Consider the following 18,927-nt stretch of genomic DNA (forward strand, 5'->3'; position numbering starts at 1 on the left):
ACTGAATGCGCGTCATGCTCGTTGGGCGTTGTTTTTCGCTCGTTTCGAATTCGTTATTTCTTATTGCCCGGGTACTAAGAACACCAAGCCTCATGCTTTATCCCGTCTCTTTAGTTCTTCTGTGGCTTCTACCGATCCCGAGGGGATCCTTCCTGTTGGGCGTGTTGTCGGGTTGACTGTCTGGGGAATTGAGAGACAGGTTAAGCAAGCACTCACGCACACTGCGTCGCCGCGCGCTTGCCCTAGTAACCTTCTTTTCGTTCCTGTTTCTACTCGTCTGGCTGTTCTTCAGTGGGCTCACTCTGCCAAGTTAGCTGGCCATCCCGGCGTTCGGGGTACGCTTGCTTCTATTCGCCAGCGGTTTTGGTGGCCTACTCAGGAGCGTGACACGCGCCGTTTCGTGGCTGCGTGTTCAGACTGCGCGCAGAAGAAGTCTGGTAATTTTTTTCTGCTTCTGCTCCTGGTCTTGCTGGGTCTCAGTCTGTTCCCTGCCATCGCATCTCTCCTGTTCTTGTTCCTGCCCTTGCTGTGTCTCAGTCTGTCCCTAGTTGTTACTCTCCTGGCCTGTTTGGTCCTGTTTGCTCTAAAGCTTTCAGTTCTCTACCCGTGTCTCTCATTTTTTTTTTTTAGAGTAGTACCCTAGTTTCCCTTTTTTTTCGTTTTTTCCGTTACGGTCCTGAGGAGAGGAGTTGGGTTCTTTCTCGGGACGTGCTGGACCGTTTGTGATCTATGATTTCCTCCGTTTCCGCCAGTGTTCCTCCTCGAGAGCGCCAGGAGGCGCTCGGTGAGTGGGGGGGTACTGTCATGTTTTGTCTTAGATTGTCTTGTCATTTTGCTTTTCCCTCTGTTCATTTTCCCCCTGCTGGTCTTTTTAGGTTCGTTCCCCTTTTTCTCTCTCCCTTCCTCTCTCTCTTCTCTCTATCGTTCCGTTCCTGCTCCCAGCTGTTCCTATTCCCCTAATCAATCATTTAGTCTTCCCACACCTGTTCCCGATCCTTTTCCCTGATTAGAGTCCCTATTTCTCTCCTTGTTTTCCGTTCCTGCCCGGTCGGATCCTTGTCTATTGTTCACCGTGCTGTGTCTGTGTATCGCCCTGTCGTGTCGTGTTTCCCTCAGATGCTGCGTGGTGAGCAGGTGTCTGAGTCTGCTACGTTCAAGTGCCTTCCCGAGGCAACCTGCAGTTCTTGATCGAGTCTCCAGTCTGTTCTCGTCATTACGAGTGGAATTATGTCTTATGATTGTAGATTTGCTTTATTGGATTAAAGACTCTGTTTTCGCCAAGTCGCTTTTGGGTCCTCATTCACCTGCATAACACTTATAGCAGGGTTCCCCAACTGGTGGGCGGAATTTTGCCTGTGAGGGGTTTCATTTTTTCTGAGGATTTTTAAAGTATATATTGGGGAAAAAAATGTTGTTGGGAAAAAAAAGACTGTAAAACACCAGGACATTGTCTCCAAGGGATTTTCATTTTGGAAATCTGTATCCACGCATAATAGAGAGGCACATGTGATCATATACAAATGGATGCAAAGTTTGAAATTGTTATGTTTTAGTCAAATGTTATATCTCTTTGGAATTATTGTGGTCAATTTGCAGTCTACAAATTAGGGTTGGGCGGTAATCCAGGTTTTTATATCGTCATACAGTCCTTCTCTTATTCTGGGATTTACAGTATTATTGGCTTAGTACCTAAGTGGTTCCAAAAAAAAAACGTAAAAAGCCCATTGGATGTCTATGGGGCGGCAGGGTAGCCTAGTGGTTCGAGCGTTGGACTAGTAACCGAAAGGTTGCAAGTTCAAACCCCTGAGTTGACAAGGTACAAGTCTGTTGTTCTTCCCCTGAACAGACAGTTAACCCACTGTTCCTAGGCTGTCATTGGAAATAAGAATTTGTTCTTAACTGACTTGCCCAGTTAAATAAAGGTAAAATATTACCAGAATGCTAACAATATTAGCACAAGTAATAGTGACTTTTCATGGAGGCTGCTAGCTACATATGCTAATAAGAGCAAACAAAAATGTAAAAAATTGCCAAGACAGGCAACCCAGCTCTTAAAGTTATATATATAACTGCTGATGGGCGCCTGCCGAGCCAACCGGGAAAGGAAAACCGAACAGCATCAGAGCCAGGTAACAAAATGACAAACTTTCTACAAAAAATACCTTCATTTTTCATTGAAAGCTCATTGTAAGCTCTATACAGGACTAAAATTGAATCATACTAATCAAATCAAATCAAATGTATTTATATAGCCCTTCGTACATCAGCTGATATCTCAACGTGCTGTACAGAAACCCAGCCTAAAACCCCAAACAGCAAGCAATTCAGGTGTAGAAGCCCGGTGGCTAGGACAAACTCCCTAGAAAGGCCAAAACCTAGGAAGAAACCTAGAGAGGAACCAGGCTATGTGGGGTGGCCAGTCCTCTTCTGGCTGTGCCGGGTGAAGATTATAACAGAACATGGCCAAGATGTTCAAATGTTCATAAATGACCAGCATGGTGAAAATAATAATAATCACAGGCAGAAGAGTTGAAACTGGAGCAGCAGCATGGCCAGGTGGACTGGGGACAGCAAGGAGTCATCATGTCAGGTAGTCCTGAGGTATGGATAAATTTTTCTGCATCATTTTTGGACAGAAAGTTTCTGATTTTTGCAATGTTACGTAGATGGAAAAAAGCTGTCCTTGAAACAGTCTTGATATATTCTTCAAAAGAGAGCCTGCTAAATGACTTAAATGTAAATGTAAATGTAGATCAGGGTCCAGAGTAACGCTGATGTCCTTCACAGTTTTATTTAAGACGACTGTACAACCATTAAGATTAATTGTCAGATTCAACAGAAGATCTCTTTGTTTCTTGGGACCTAGAACAAGCATCTCTGTTTTGTCCGAGTTTAAAAGTAGAAAGTTTGCAGCCATCCACTTCCTTATATCTGAAACACATGATTCTAGCGAGGGCAAACAGACTACGAAGGGAAGCACAGCCGCGAGCTGCCCAGTGACACGAACCTACAGTACCAAACAAGCTAAAATACTTCTATGCTTACTTCAAGGCAAGTAACACTAAAAAATGCATGAGAGAATCAGCTGTTCCAGACGACTGTGTGATCACAGGTCAACATTCACAAGCCGGCCTCCACTGCGCCAGCAGTGGTCTAGGGCACTGCATTGCAGTGCTATCTGTGCCACCAGAGACTCTGGGTTCGCGCCCAGGCTCTGTCGCAGCCGGCCACAACCAGAAGGTCCGTGGGGCGATGCACAATTGGCCTAGCGTTGTCTGGGTTAGGGAGGGTTTGACCTGTAGGGATATCCTTGTCTCATTGCACACCAGCAACTCCTGTGGCGGGCCGGGCGCAGTGTGCGCTAACCAGGTCGCCAGGTGCACGGTGTTTCCTCCAACACATTAGTGCGGCTGGCTTCAGGGGTTGGATGTGTACTGTGTTAAGAAGTAGTGGGGCTTGGTTACATACACTTAGATTGGAGTCATTAAAACAAATTTTTCAACCACTCCACTCTGGCAAGTCGGTTAGGACATCTACTTTGTGCATGACACAAGTAATTTTTCCAACAATTGTTAACAGACATATTATTTCACTTGTAATTCACTGAATCACAATTCCAGTGGGTCAGAAGTTTACATACACTAAGTTGACTGTGCCTTTAAACAGCATGGAAAATTCAAGAAAATGACGTCATGGCTTTTGAAGTTTCTGATAGGCTAATTGACATCATTTGAGTCAATTGGAGGTGTACCTGTGGATGTATTTCAAGGCCTACCTTCAAACTTAGTGCCTCTTTGCTTGACATCATGGGAAAATCAAAAGAAATCTGGTCCACAAGTCTGGTCCAATGCTTCAAGTACCACGTTCATCTGTACAAATAATAATTTGCAAGTATAAACACCATGGGACCACGCAGCCATCATACCGCTCAGGAAGGATATGCGTTCTGTCTCCTAGAGATGAATGTACTTTGGTGCGAAAAGTGCAAATCAATATCCCAGAACAACAGCAAAGGAACTTGTGAAGATGCTGGAGGAAACAGGTACAAAAGTATCTATATCCACAGTAAAAACTAGTCCTATATCGACATAACCTGAAAGGCCGCTCAGCAAGGAAGAAGCCACTGCTCCAAAACAACCATAAAAAAGCCAGACTACGGTTTGCAACTGCACATGGGGACAATTTTGTACTTTTTGGAGAAATGTCCTCTGGTCTGATGAAACAAAAATAGAACTGTTTGGCCATAATGACCATTGTTATGTTTGGAGGAAAAAGGGGGAGACTTGCAAGCCGAAGAACACCATCCCAACCATGAAGCACGGGGGTGGCAGCATCAAGTTGTGGGAGTGCTTTGCTGCAGGAGGGACTGGTGCACAAAATAGATGGCATCATGAGGGAGGAAAATGATGTGGATATATTGGAGCAAAATGTCAAGACATCAGTCAGGAAGTTAAAGCTTAGTTGCAAATGGGTCTTCAAAATGGACAATGACCCCAAGCATACTTCCAAAGTTGTGGAAAACTGGCTTAAGGACAACAAAGTCAAGGTATTGCAGTGGCCATCACCAAGCCCTGACCTCAATCCTACAGAACATTTGTGGGCAGAACCTGACCAGCTCTGTTAGGAGGAATGGGCCAATATTCACCCAACTTTTTGTGGGAAGCGTGTGGAAGGCTACCTGAAACATTTGACCCAAGTTAAACAATTTCAGAATTGAAATTGAGTTGCTCTGCCCTTCATAGTCAAATGCATATACAGATTCCGTATCTATAATGAATACTCAGGGAGAAAAAGGTGTAGATTCACACACAGAGCGCGGTAGGTGTTTATTTCGCCTTCACAGAAGGCAGGAATGGTGGTCACAGGCAGGCAATGGTCATACACAGGTAGCCAAACAGGCAGGTGAATCATAACTAGGACTGAAGGCTCTTACTGGTTCTCACAGAGTGCTAGGAAAAGGCTTATAGTAGAGTCAAAACGAACAATACCTCACAAAGGCACAAACAGAATGATCTGAACTAAATTTGGAGCTGATGAGACCAGGTGAGTAACTAATCAGGTGAAATCAATTAACAAAAATGAAAGACAAGGCTATGTTCGAGAACACAACAAAACAGGGCTACATTCAAGAACAAAACAGAACACAAGGTTGACTAAGAAAATAAATGTATAACCTTACAGTATCTTAATTTGATCATCCTGATGTTGTTGCAGGAATTTTCCTGTACAGCAGGACATGCAAAATTATAGTGTATTCTAGGTTTTTAAAAATCTAAAGTTTGGCATTTCAACAATCTAAAGTTTGACATTTTTCCCCCCATGAATTATAATTTACATAACAATTTACATTTTCTGTTGCTGCAGAATTATATTCCTCCTGTGTGAAACTGGCTCAAATTAATTTATGGCATCTGTAAGAGATGTAACATACACTGAGTATACCAAACATTAGGAACACATTCCTAATATTGAGTTGCATCCCGCCCCCTCCCCCCTTTTGCCCTCAGAACAGCCTTGTTATTTTATTGTGTTACTTTTGATAATTTATTGCTTTAGTTTATTTGGTAAATATTTTCTGAACTTTTTCTTGAACTGCGCTGTTGGTATACTCAGTGTATATATTTATTGTGTGTGTCATTGAGGGATATCATTGCTCCAGGGTGGCGCAGTGGTTAAGGGTGCTGTATTGCAGCGCCAGCTGTGCCACCAGAGACTCTGGGTTCGCGTCTAGGCTCTGTCGTAACCAGCCGCGACCAGGAGGTCCGTGGGGCGACGCACAATTGGCCTTGCGTCGTCCGGGTTAGGGAGGGCTTGGCCGGTAGGGATATCCTTGTCTCATCGCGCACCAGTGACTCCTGTGGCGGGCCGGGCGCAGTGCATGCAAACAAGGTTGCCAGGTGCACAGTGTTTCCTCTGACACATTGATGCTGCTGGCTTCCGGGTTGGATGCGCTCTGTGTTAAGAAGCAGTGCGGCTTGGTTGGGTTAGGTATCGGAGGGCGCATGACTTTCAGCCTTTGTCTCTCCCGAGCCCGTACGGGAGTTGTAGCGATGAGACAAGATAGTAGCTACTAACAATTGGATACCATGAAAAAGGGGTCAAAATAAATAAAAAATAAAATAATTATTGCAAAAATCAGGGTACACAGCATATAGGAACCTTGTTCACTCATGTGTATATATCCATGCCTCCCAACTTCAATACATGCAAGTTACGTTTGTGGATTTATCACTATACCCCACCCCCAGTTCACTACAGTCTGACTGTGCTATTGTTCACATATCCCTAGTTCCCTACGGCTCATTACACAAAGCTTAGCTGCACTGAAATGAAAAAAGAAGACATCTCAGTCTGGAGGCTTGAGGATTTTGACCAAACAGAACAAATCAGCAAAAGCGGACACAATCCCAAAGTTTTTTGAAAGAAATAAAGTCACACTGGTATTTCTGGCACTCCTCACAGACTCAGCGGACTACGATAAGCTCTGCCATCTATGAAAACAACTTGCAAACCTCTTGCTGACAAATTTAAGACTGTTTGAGGCAGGTTCATTAACCCATTGATTACCATAGGACAAAGGCATTATCCACACACAATGAGGAAGACCAGATGAGCTAAATTCTGATCACATGACAACCACTGTAGGATCCGTTGGTGTGTAAGAGGGAAAGTTTATTGGTCCTTAAGACGTCAACACTTCCTCCCTTTTCCTTTAGCCTTGTATTTAGTCAAATACAGATGACAGGGATGGAGTTACATTACAGGGGTTAAAATTGAAATACATTTTTCAGTTTTGTTGTGGCAAACTATAGAACAAAGGTTTATACAGATGAATTACCCATACATTATACACCACTGGTTAAAATCATGACTTCATGCAACCAGATCAAAAGATATGAGATGCTTGGAGGCATCTTTATAATGTCAACAATGCTGAAACCCAACCCCATTCGGCCCTCCTCTCTTATAAAGGAGGAGGGAAAGGCTGGGGGGGCTCACAGACACACTGGGTCTCAGGATGTCTATCACTGCTGCTACACACTCAGGAAGCAAACTGGAACCTTCCATCACTGCTGTTCTTCTCTAACTACCTGCACAAGACCAGCATTTTGGACATTGCACAAGCGTACCTCACCCGGATCTGCAGCAGGCAAAAAAAGGCTTTGGATTGTGAGTCTACAGTGGAGTTTTGCTCAGTAAAAAGACAATCTGCATATATGCATTCTTAGAAATGAAATAGTGGGAAAGTGTCTGATACAAAATCTTAACATTTCAGATTAAAAACTAGTGCTACTTTATTTTAGATGGATCTGATGACTCGTTGTGCACTAATCTTGTGCACAAATATCAATTTTCAAATACTCCATGTTGAGCAATCGTGTTGTCCTCACTGAACATGAAGTAATTTGGTAGATAAATCATGTAGATGGTTGTTTAAATGTAAAAATGCTCCAAAATTGATCCTTGGTTGTCTCTCTCTGCTGGAGGGACAATGTTGTTCCCTGCTGTGACCTGGTTCCTGCTGGTAGCAGGGCTGTTGAGTGTCTGGGCTCAGGACTACTATGAAGAGAGAACAGTGAACAAGAGACCCAGGGGCAGGGGGGCCCAACTGCAAGCTCCAGCCATTGCAACTAACGTGCAAAAACATAATGGACAAGGTATGAGGGGGAAAAAACATTATCGTTTTTATAATGTAGTTGCTCATTGCAAACAGTTGCCATTTCAAACAGTGAGATCACAGATATCTTATTATGTCGCATTTCTGTGACCATAATTCATCAATCCAATAGAAATCCAAATTTCAGCTAAACAAGAGCTTGAGCATGCATCATAAAAACACATGTTAAAGTTTGGCTAACACAGGTGAAGGTGAACACAGTACATTTGGCAAACACAGGTGGAGACAGTAGATAGACATCTATCCTATGAGTGGATGTCCTGGGATATACTACTGTACCTGCTATGTTCCCAAGGAGTTGATATCCTACGGCATTTTCACTCTATGTCATATTAACATGATTTAGCTTGGTCTTTCTGTCCATGTGAGAGATGTAATATCAAGACAAAGAGTTCATTTTAGATAGTGTTTTGGGCATTTTGACGGTGATTGTCATAACTTTGAACGATTGCACTCATCTAAAAATGAGTGAAAATAGAAAACACGGGAACTCTTTATTTGAAGGGCACCTACATAAGAACTTCATAACACATTCATAACTCACAATGACAATTTTTAATAGAATAGCCTCTTGGTGCAATTGTGTGTCTCTGACTCGTCTTCACATGAACACAGCCATTTTAGATGAGGACTGCGGTCTGGAGCTTACCTTTCTGCTGGACAGCTCTGAGAGTGCCAAGGAGAACCATGAGCAGGAGAAGCGCTTTGCCATGGATGTGGTGGACAGGCTCCAGGCCGCCCGCCTGCAGACCGGGCGCAGTCTGAGCTGGAAGGCGGCCCTGCTGCAGTACAGCAGTCACGTCATCATCGAGCAGACCTTCAAGCAGTGGAAGGGCACCGACAACTTCAAGTCCCACATCACCCCCATTGTCTACATCGGCCACGGCACCTACACCACCTACGCCATCACCAACATGACCAAGATGTACCTGGAGGAGTCCAGCCCAGGCAACATCAAGGTGGCCATGCTGCTCACTGACGGCATCTCCCACCCCAGGAACCCAGACATCTTCTCAGCTGCCGCTGACGCCAAGAACCAGGGGGTGAAGTTCTTCACGGTGGGCATCACCCGTGCAGCCAACGAGTCAGCCAACGTGGCCCAGCTGAGTTTGTTGGCCAGTTCTCCTGCCTCCCGATACCTCCACAACCTGCAGGATATTGACATTGTGGAGAAAGTCCTCAAAGAAATTGTGAGTATGATCTGCCTTGCATTGCTTCTCAAGAAACACAATGTTAGGTAGTGATGATGACACAATGATACAGTTGTGATTTACATGTAATCAGAGTTGAATTACACAATGTGTTGCAACCAAAATCATCTCTGGAGGTGTTTTTAACCCTCATACTACCAACTACCATGTTTTACATACAACCTAGATCATTTTGATCCACAGAAGAAACTATTGGAAAAAGCAACAATCATAGCAAAAAATCAACTTAATTCTTATGAAAATATCATTAGACATGTAAATAATGTTATCTGGTTTTTTAAAGCAAAACAGACTGTTACTTTTGCAAAATTACAGTTAATTAGCATATTCTGTCAAACAAAAATATAAATGTTTCTAGTGCAATTTTTAGTGCAATCCACATAAGTAAAAAAACAAACAGATTTACCATCATCTGATTGTAGTATCATTTAGTTTTTAGAATTATGAAGTAAATACACATTTTGTCAATCAAAAAGCATGCCCAAATCCTCAGTCACTTAAAACCAAATGTTATTGCAACCCAAATACCATAACAAGTTGCACATAAAGAATACTGGATGATATTATAGGAATTCTGGTATTTATATTACGTTTCCCGTAAAACATTTGTTTTAGAAGAATACACACCAATACAGCACTGTGTACATTCAGAGAGTAGTTGGTTCTGTATTACAGTTCTGCCAAGTATGCATAACGCTGACCGACTTTTATGAGCTGTTTTGACTGCAACTAGGGTACAGTATATGTAAGGTAATTTGGATTTTGTACATGGTCAAACCAGTTATAACCATAGCCGAGTACATAAGGTGCTTAATTTGTACAGATGATCAGTTTATCTGTTCAAAATCCCTGATACAGGTCCCCCTCCACCATCTAATATTATATCTCCAGAGAATCCGAGATTCAAATTCATACTTTTTTAGATTTTCCAAAGAATAAATACTTTTTGGAGAATACACACCAATGCAGCTCTTTGTGTCGATTCAGAGTGTATCGGAGTTCTGTATTGCAGTTCGATCAAGTATTTATACCATTGGCAGAAGTTTATATGCCAAAAAATTAAGGTAATTTTGGTTTTGTACAAAGTCATAGAATACGTGGTATAGAAAAGTACAATCTCAGGCGAGTACATGGGGAGTTATATCTCTGCAGATGATCTGTCTATCTGGTCAAAGTCACTGATACAGGTCCCCCTCCACCCTCTATAACTTGGATAACGTGTTATTATGTCTCCAGAGAAATCTAGATTCAAATAAAGGTCCTATCTATCAAGTTACTATAGGCGGAATTAGGTGTGTTTGGCTGTCGTGAAATTTACCCTAAAGGACTTTAATTATTAAGTCTATATGGATGCAGAAACACTAAACAATTATTTCGATTTAGATTCCTATGAACAAGTTGATTGACAAAGTCATGAACATTTTGAAGAATTCCTTAAAAAATGATTCCTCTGCGGTCAAAATGACAGCAGGCGGTAGGTAGTATGAGGGTTAAGTAGGATCCAGACTGGAGCCAGAATGACTGACATTCCACAATTCGTAGGGATACAAATTCAAGAGACTGTAGCAAGATAATGAATGGCTATGGATGAGAGTCATGGCTTTGGTATTTTTGTTCAATGAGCAGACAGCTGTCTTACATTTCCCAATAGACATGCTGCTTACCATCTCTATATTGTGAGTGCATATCCCATGGGCTTTACTTTGACTGTTGAATGCTTCATGGGTTTTCTCAATAAGAGTAAACACAACCTCTTGCGGTCGACACCTTACATTCCTCTGAGGGTAAACAGTCAGGGTGCTTTCAGTGATACTCTTTTATCATAACATTTGGTTTGCATTTGTGTCATTGGTATTACAAGGGACTTTCTACACATTCATTTATTTCAAGTGGCAACATAGCCAAACAGAGCTTGGCACGGAACCATAATTCAAGAAACCCCAAAAGTCACTTGGACTCAGACACCAGGCTTTTCAAAGTCTAGTTTATACACCGAACAAAAATATAAACGCAACATGCAACATTTTCAAAGATTTTACTGAGTTACAGCTCATATAAGGAAATCAGTCAATTGAAACACATGTTTTATGCCTTAATATATGGATTTCACATGACTTTGAATACAGATATGCATCTGTTGGTGACAGATACTTTTTTTTTTTATTAAGGGCGTGGATCAGAATACCAGTCAGTATCTCCTTCGCATAGAGTTGACCAGGCTATTGATTGTGGCCTGTGGAATGTTGTCCCACTCCTCTTCAATGACTGTGTGAAGTTGCTGGATATTGGCGGGAAAAGGAACGCGCTGTCGTACACGTCGATCCAGAGCATCCCCAAACATGTTCAATGGGTGACATGTCTGGAGAGTATGCAGGCCATGGAAGAACTGGGCCATTTTCAGCTTCCGGGAATTGTGTACAGAGCCTTGCGACAGATCCTTGCGACAGATCCTTGCGAGTTGGGGTGGGCATTCTATGTGTTGTTCTAGTTTTGGTTTTCTATGTTTTTGGCCTGGTATGGTTCTCAATCAGAGACAGCTGTCAATCGTTGTCTCTGAATGAGGATCATACTAAGGTAGCCTGTTTTTCCCACTTGATTTGTGGGTAGTTGTTTTCAGCCTTTGTGTGTCTACACCAGACAGAACTGTTCCGGTTGTTTGTTTGTTGTTTTATTATTCAGTGTTCAGTTTTCATTAAATACGCTGCGCATTGGTCCTCACCTTATTCCACCGACGACAACCGTTACATGGTTTCTGACAGTTTGTGCATCTGTGGCACAAATTCTAGAGTGGCTTTTTATTGTCCCTCGCACAAGGTGCACCTGTGTAATGGATATGCTGTTTAATCAGCTTCTTGATATGCCACACCTGTCTGGTGGAGGGATTATCTTGGCAAATGACTAACAGGGATGTAAACAAATTTGTGCACAATATTTTAGAGAAATAAGCTTTTTATGCGTATGTACAATTTCTGGGATCTTTCATTTCAGCTCATGGGACCAACAATTTACAAGTTGTGTTCATATTTTTGTTCAGTATAGTGAAACATGGGACCGGTGTGTGAAGAGGGGAGGCAAAAGTATGATACATTATGCTAGAGTTTACTAGTCCTGTAATCTAGTTGAAAATGTACCTGGTTTCGGTATGTTTTGGATGATACAGTATATGATTTCCTCTAATGGTTGTCACTGTTTATTCTCTCTCTACACAGACTGACCTGGCTGATGAAGGGGTAGGTGCTATTACATTTTGATGTGTTGATACGCTGTCCTCATTCAACAAATACATAATCAAGTTCAGGGACCCTGAATTAAATAATAATTTATTCTTAAGGGACTTGCCTAGTTTAAAAAAAGTTGAAATAAAAACAAATACAAAAAAGTGTCTTATCCAGTTACATGTTGATTCTGAAACCATGTCTTGCCTTTTTTGAAGTGTCCCCCGGCCCAACAATGTGCCTGTGAGAAGGGCGAAAGAGGACTCAGTGGCTTAGCCGTAAGTACTCTTTCTTTCCTTTCCAAACGCAGAATACTTTTCCTTTGTCATTTAAGAAGGTGATATATTCCTGAAGGGCTGAATTCAATTAAACGTCCCAAAGAGGAATCTTACAAGATTCTGATATTGTGGGTAATTGCTTGGTTTTAGATACTTACAATAATTGCTTGCTTTTTTCTAAGTTACACCCAGTGGTCATAGAAAGCTGTCTTTCTTGCATCTCCATTACCAGCATTCTGAAAATAGTCCAAATGCTACAGGACAAGACAGATTTTTGGTTGTTTTTCTTCATGAATTTCCTTTAAGCCTCAACTGCTAATTTGTGTTGCCTGTCCTGTCAAGTTGTTGCACATTTCCCTTCCCACATAAGATGTCCCCCATGGAAGCCATGGGCATCCTATGAAGACCTTTACTCGCAATAAATCAGGACCTTTGTCATCGGAAATAACTCTTACTACCTCCATTGTCAGCTAGTCAGAGTTGGAGAATGTTGGAGGGGTGTCACGTCCTGACCTTAGTTCCTTTTTTATGTCTCTTTTTTAGTTTGGTCAGGATGTGTTTTTTTGTTCTAGTGTTCAGTTTCTTTATTAAATCTACCATGAACACGTACCACGCTGCACCTTGGTCCTATTCACCTTCTTCCACCTATGACAACCGTTACAAGGGGGCTTAAAGTGTAAGATTAGGTTATTCTACACAGTAGTTACTTAAGGTTCCGGTTGGAGCGAGTGGCCGCATCTGCACGTCGCTCCAACGGGTAGTATAACTTTTTCATTATATTTCATTATATCACAACGGTTTGATTTGTCTTATCAATTTCTTCTCAGCTAGCTACATAGCCGTCTTTGTATCAAAGATAATTGCGTAATTATCGTATTTCGCCGTCCTAACGTAGTCTTCACTAGCCAGCTAGCTAACGTCCACTGATTAGCTGCACTGGAGAAACTATTACACTCAACTGAACGACTTGATTAGTTTAGTGTTAGCTAGCTACATAGCTGTCTTTGCTGTCTTCGTATCATCGTATCCAAGATAATTGTGTTGTTTAGGTTTAGAGTGTGTAGTCTTAGAGTGATTATCTTAATTTACCGAGGTTAGCTAGCCAGCTATTTGTCGTCCTTAACGTAGGTGACTCTGCTAGCTAGCCAACAGCTAGCCAACGTCTTCTGTATAGAACTCAACTACCCGGTCGCATTCACAGGTAGTATCACATTTTCACTTCATTTCATTACAGTACAACGGTTTGATTTGTTTGATCGTAGCTAGCTACTTAGCTAGCTACATAGCCGTCTTTGTATCAAAGATAATTGTGTAGTCTAGAGCGATTTTCTAGGTTCGCTAGCCATCTATTGTCGTTCTTTTAACGCAACGTAACGTAAACAACACTGCTAGCTAGCCTGCTAGCCCCGAATAGCAACACTGCAGAAACTATTACACTCAACGGAACGACTTGATTAGTGTAGTGTCAACAACGCACCCACTGCCAGCTGGCCTACTTCAGCAGTACTGTATCATTTTAATCATTTTAGTCAATAAGATTCTTGCTACGTAGCTTAACTTTCTGAACATTCGAGACGTGTAGTCCACTTGTCATTCCAATCTCCTTTGCATTAGCGTAGCCTCTTCTGTAGCCTGTCAACTATGTGTCTGTTTATCCCTGTTCTCTCCTCTCTGCACAGACCATACAAACGCTCCTCACCGCGTGGCCACGGCCACCCTACTCTGGTGGTCCCAGCGCGCACGACCCACGTGGAGTTCCAGGTCTCCGGTAGCCTCTGGAACTGCCAATCTGCGGTCAACAAGGCAGAGTTCATCTCAGCCTATGCCTCCCTCCAGTCCCTCGACTTCTTGGCACTGACGGAAACATGGATCACCACAGACAACACTGCTACTCCTACTGCTCTCTCTTCGTCCGCCCACGTGTTCTCGCACACCCCGAGAGCGTCTGGTCAGCGGGGTGGTGGCACCGGGATCCTCATCTCTCCCAAGTGGTCATTCTCTCTTTCTCCCCTTACCCATCTGTCTATCGCCTCCTTTGAATTCCATGCTGTCACAGTTACTAGCCCTTTCAAGCTTAACATCCTTATCATTTATCGCCCTCCAGGTTCCCTCGGAGAGTTCATCAATGAGCTTGATGCCTTGATAAGCTCCTTTCCTGAGGACGGCTCACCTCTCACAGTTCTGGGCGACTTTAACCTCCCCACGTCTACCTTTGACTCTTTCCTCTCTGCCTCCTTCTTTCCACTCCTCTCCTCTTTTGACCTCACCCTCTCACCTTCCCCCCTACTCACAAGGCAGGCAATACGCTCGACCTCATCTTTACTAGATGCTGTTCTTCCACTAACCTCATTGCAACTCCCCTCCAAGTCTCCGACCACTGCCTTGTATCCTTTTCCCTCTCGCTCTCATCCAACACCTCCCACACTGCCACTACTCGGATGGTATCGCGCCGTCCCAACCTTCGCTCTCTCTCCCCCGCTACTCTCTCCTCTTCCATCCTATCATCTCTTCCCTCCGCTCAAACCTTCTCCCACCTATCTCCTGATTCTGCCTCCACAACCGTCCTCTCCTCCCTCTCTGCATCCCTTGACTCTCTATGTCCCCTATCCTCCAGGCCGGCTCGGTCCTCCCCTCCCGCTCCGTGGCTCGATGACTCATTGCGAGCTCACAGAACAGGGCTCCGGGCAGCCGAGCGGAAATGGAGGAAAACTCGCCTCCCTGCGGACCTGGCATCCTTTCACTCCCTCCTCTCTACATTTTCCTCCTCTGTCTCTGCTGCTAAAGCCACTTTCTACCACGCTAAATTCCAAGCATCTGCCTCTAACCCTAGGAAGCTCTTTGCCACCTTCTCCTCCCTCCTGAATCCTCCGCCCCCTCCCCCCTCCTCCCTCTCTGCAGATGACTTCGTCAACCATTTTGAAAAGAAGGTCGACGACATCCGATCCTCGTTTGCTAAGTCAAACGACACCGCTGGTTCTGCTCACACTGCCCTACCCTGTGCTCTGACCTCTTTCTCCCCTCTCTCTCCAGATGAAATCTCGCGTCTTGTGACGGCCGGCCGGCCGCCCAACAACCTGCCCGCTTGACCCTATCCCCTCCTCTCTTCTCCAGACCATTTCCGGAGACCTTCTCCCTTACCTCACCTCGCTCATCAACTCATCCCTGACCGTTGGCTACGTCCCTTCCGTCTTCAAGAGAGCGAGAGTTGCACCCCTTCTGAAAAAACCTACACTCGATCCCTCCGATGTCAACAATTACAGACCAGTATCCCTTCTTTCTTTTCTCTCCAAAACTCTTGAACGTGCCGTCCTTGGCCAGCTCTCCCGCTATCTCTCTCTGAATGACCTTCTTGATCCAAATCAGTCAGGTTTCAAGACTAGTCATTCAACTGAGACTGCTCTCCTCTGTATCACGGAGGCGCTCCGCACTGCTAAAGCTAACTCTCTCTCCTCTGCTCTCATCCTTCTAGATCTATCGGCTGCCTTCGATACTGTGAACCATCAGATCCTCCTCTCCACCCTCTCCGAGTTGGGCATCTCCGGCGCGGCCCACGCTTGGATTGCGTCCTACCTGACAGGTCGCTCCTACCAGGTGGCGTGGCGAGAATCTGTCTCCTCACCACGCGCTCTCACCACTGGTGTCCCCAGGGCTCTGTTCTTGGCCCTCTCCTATTCTCGCTATACACCAAGTCACTTGCCTCTGTCATAACCTCACATGGTCTCTCTTATCATTGCTATGCAGACGACACACAATTAATCTTCTCCTTTCCCCCTTCTGATGACCAGGTGGCGAATCGCATCTCTGCATGTCTGGCAGACATATCAGTGTGGATGACGGATCACCACCTCAAGCTGAACCTCGGCAAGACGGAGCTGCTCTTCCTCCCGGGGAAGGACTGCCCGTTCCATGATCTCGCCATCACGGTTGACAACTCCATTGTGTCCTCCTCCCAGAGCGCCAAGAACCTTGGCGTGATCCTGGACAACACCCTGTCGTTCTCAACTAACATCAAGGCGGTGGCCCGTTCCTGTAGGTTCATGCTCTACAACATCCGCAGAGTACGACCCTGCCTCACACAGGAAGCGGCGCAGGTCCTAATCCAGGCACTTGTCATCTCCCGTCTGGATTACTGCAACTCGCTGTTGGCTGGGCTCCCTGCCTGTGCCATTAAACCCCTTCAACTCATCCAGAACGCCGCAGCCCGTCTGGTGTTCAACCTTCCCAAGTTCTCTCACGTCACCCCGCTCCTCCGTTCTCTCCACTGGCTTCCAGTTGAAGCTCGCATCCGCTACAAGACCATGGTGCTTGCCTACGGAGCTGTGAGGGGAACGGCACCTCAGTACCTCCAGGCTCTGATCAGGCCCTACACCCAAACAAGGGCACTGCGTTCATCCACCTCTGGCCTGCTCGCCTCCCTACCACTGAGGAAGTACAGCTCCCGCTCAGCCCAGTCAAAACTGTTCGCTGCCCTGGCCCCCCAATGGTGGAACAAACTCCCTCACGACGCCAGGACAGCGGAGTCAATCACCACCTTCCGGAGACACCTGAAACCCCACCTCTTTAAGGAATACCTAGGATAGGTTAAGTAATCCCTCTCACCCCACCCCCCCTAAGTTTTAGATGCACTATTGTTAAGTGACTGTCCCACTGGATGTCATAAGGTGAATGCACCAATTTGTAAGTCGCTCTGGATAAGAGCGTCTGCTAAATGACTTAAATGTAAATGTAAATGTAAAAATACTTTAATGTACTACTTAAGTCGTTTTGGGGGGAATCTGTACTTTACTTTATTTATATTTTTGACATCTTTTACTTCACTACATTCCTAAAGAAAATATTGTACTTTTACTCCATACATTTTCCCTGACAACCAAAAGTACTCATTACATTTTGAATGCTTAGCAGGACAGGAAAATCGTCAAATTCACGCACTTATCAAGAGAACACATGGTCATTTTTTGTAAATAATGTCTGAGTGTTGGATTGTGCCCCTGGCTGTCTGAACATTTAAAAAACAAGACAATTGTGCTGTCTGCTTTGCTAAATAATAGGAACTTGAAATTATTTATACTTTTGCTTTTGATACAGAAGTATATTTAAAATCAAATACTTTTAGACTTTTACTCAAGTAGTATTTTACTGGCTGGCTTTCACTTGAGTAACTTTCTATTAAGGTATCTATGATAATTAGATACTTTTTCCACCAATGCTTCTAATCATCAGAACAGACTAGAGGCCCCCTTCTGGATGGATGACAGCCATATTAATGTTCGGGTCCTCAGCATCTGACAATTAAGTCTTGTGCTGACAGAGAGCTGCATGATCAATAACCAGTGGTGAAAAAAGTACTAAAGTGTTATACTTGAGTAAAGGTAAAGATAGCTTAATAGAAAATGACTCAAGTAAAAGTATAGCTTAATAGAAAATGACTCAAGTAAAAGTATAGCTTAATAGAAAATGACTCAAGTAAAAGTAAGTCACCAAGTACAATACTTCTTGAGTAAAAGTTTTAAAGTATTTGGTTTTAAATATACTTCAGTATCAAAAGTAAATGGAATTGATAAAAGTATAAATCATTTCAAATTCCTTATATTAAGCAAACCAGACAGCAGAATTCTTTTTTTATTGGCGGATAGCCAGGGGCACAGTCCAATACAATTGATAAACAAAGCATTTGTGTTTAGTGAGTCTGCCAGATCAGATGCAGTAGGGATGACCAGGGATGTTGTCACGATCGTTGAATTAATGGACCAAGGCGCAGCGTGCATAGAGTTCCACATGTTTATTAGATGAAACTCACAGAAAACAATAAAGTGAAGCAACCTGAACCGTGACACTAATGTAGTGCTCACAGGCAACTAGACATAGACAAGATCTCCTCAAAAACCCAGTGGGAAAAGGCTGCCTAAATATGATCCCTAATCAGAGACAACGATAGACAGCTGCCTCTGATTTGGAACAATACCAGGCCAACATAGAAATGAGAACTAGACTACCCTCTCTAGTCACAACCTGACCTAACCAAAATAGAGAATATAAAGGATCTCTAAGGTCAGGGCGTGACAGATGTTCTCTTGATAACTGTGTGAATTGGAAAATTTTCCTGTCAAAATGTAACGAATACTTTTGGCTGTCAGGGAAAATGTATGGAGTAAAATTTTGGGGCCTCCCGGGTGGCGCAGTAGTCTAAGGGCACCTGTGCCGCCAGAGACTGGGTTCGCGACCAGGCTCTGTCACAGACCTTGACTCACTGCAGATCATTTGTGAAGACATGTTTTGTTCGAAAGTGAGTTAAATGAATCTTGTGTTGTTACTTCATTCCACAGGGGAAGAAGGGTCGCCCTGGAGATGATGGAGCCCCTGGTCTCAAAGGATTGAAGGTCTTTGATTTGTTATGATTCTTTTAAATTATTTAATTGATCTACATACCTGTTGTGTTCCTGATGTCTCTCTAAAATCAAAGATACAGCCAATTTCCATATACTATTCTTGTATAGACATACTGCATATTCCTTATAGGAGTAATTATATCAAATCAAATATAT

At 43.7% G+C, this 18,927-nt stretch overlaps 1 protein-coding gene across 2 annotated transcripts in view; it reads left to right on the plus strand.

Annotated features, from left to right (window-relative positions):
• Positions 1 to 7,011: 7,011 nt before the first annotated feature.
• col28a2a (collagen, type XXVIII, alpha 2a) overlaps positions 7,012 to 18,927 on the plus strand; it is a 38,876-nt gene continuing 26,960 nt past the window's right edge. For both annotated transcript variants that reach the window (XM_046361032.1, XM_046361041.1), the window contains exons 1-6: positions 7,012 to 7,170; positions 7,485 to 7,658; positions 8,294 to 8,868; positions 12,099 to 12,119; positions 12,323 to 12,382; positions 18,709 to 18,762. In XM_046361032.1, coding sequence (XP_046216988.1) covers positions 7,493 to 7,658; positions 8,294 to 8,868; positions 12,099 to 12,119; positions 12,323 to 12,382; positions 18,709 to 18,762 — 876 coding nt within the window. In that variant the 5' untranslated portion in view covers positions 7,012 to 7,170; positions 7,485 to 7,492. The remainder of the gene's footprint in view (positions 7,171 to 7,484; positions 7,659 to 8,293; positions 8,869 to 12,098; positions 12,120 to 12,322; positions 12,383 to 18,708; positions 18,763 to 18,927) is intronic.

This window comes from Oncorhynchus gorbuscha, linkage group LG01 (genome assembly GCF_021184085.1).
Source record: "Oncorhynchus gorbuscha isolate QuinsamMale2020 ecotype Even-year linkage group LG01, OgorEven_v1.0, whole genome shotgun sequence".
NCBI lineage: Eukaryota > Metazoa > Chordata > Actinopteri > Salmoniformes > Salmonidae > Oncorhynchus > Oncorhynchus gorbuscha.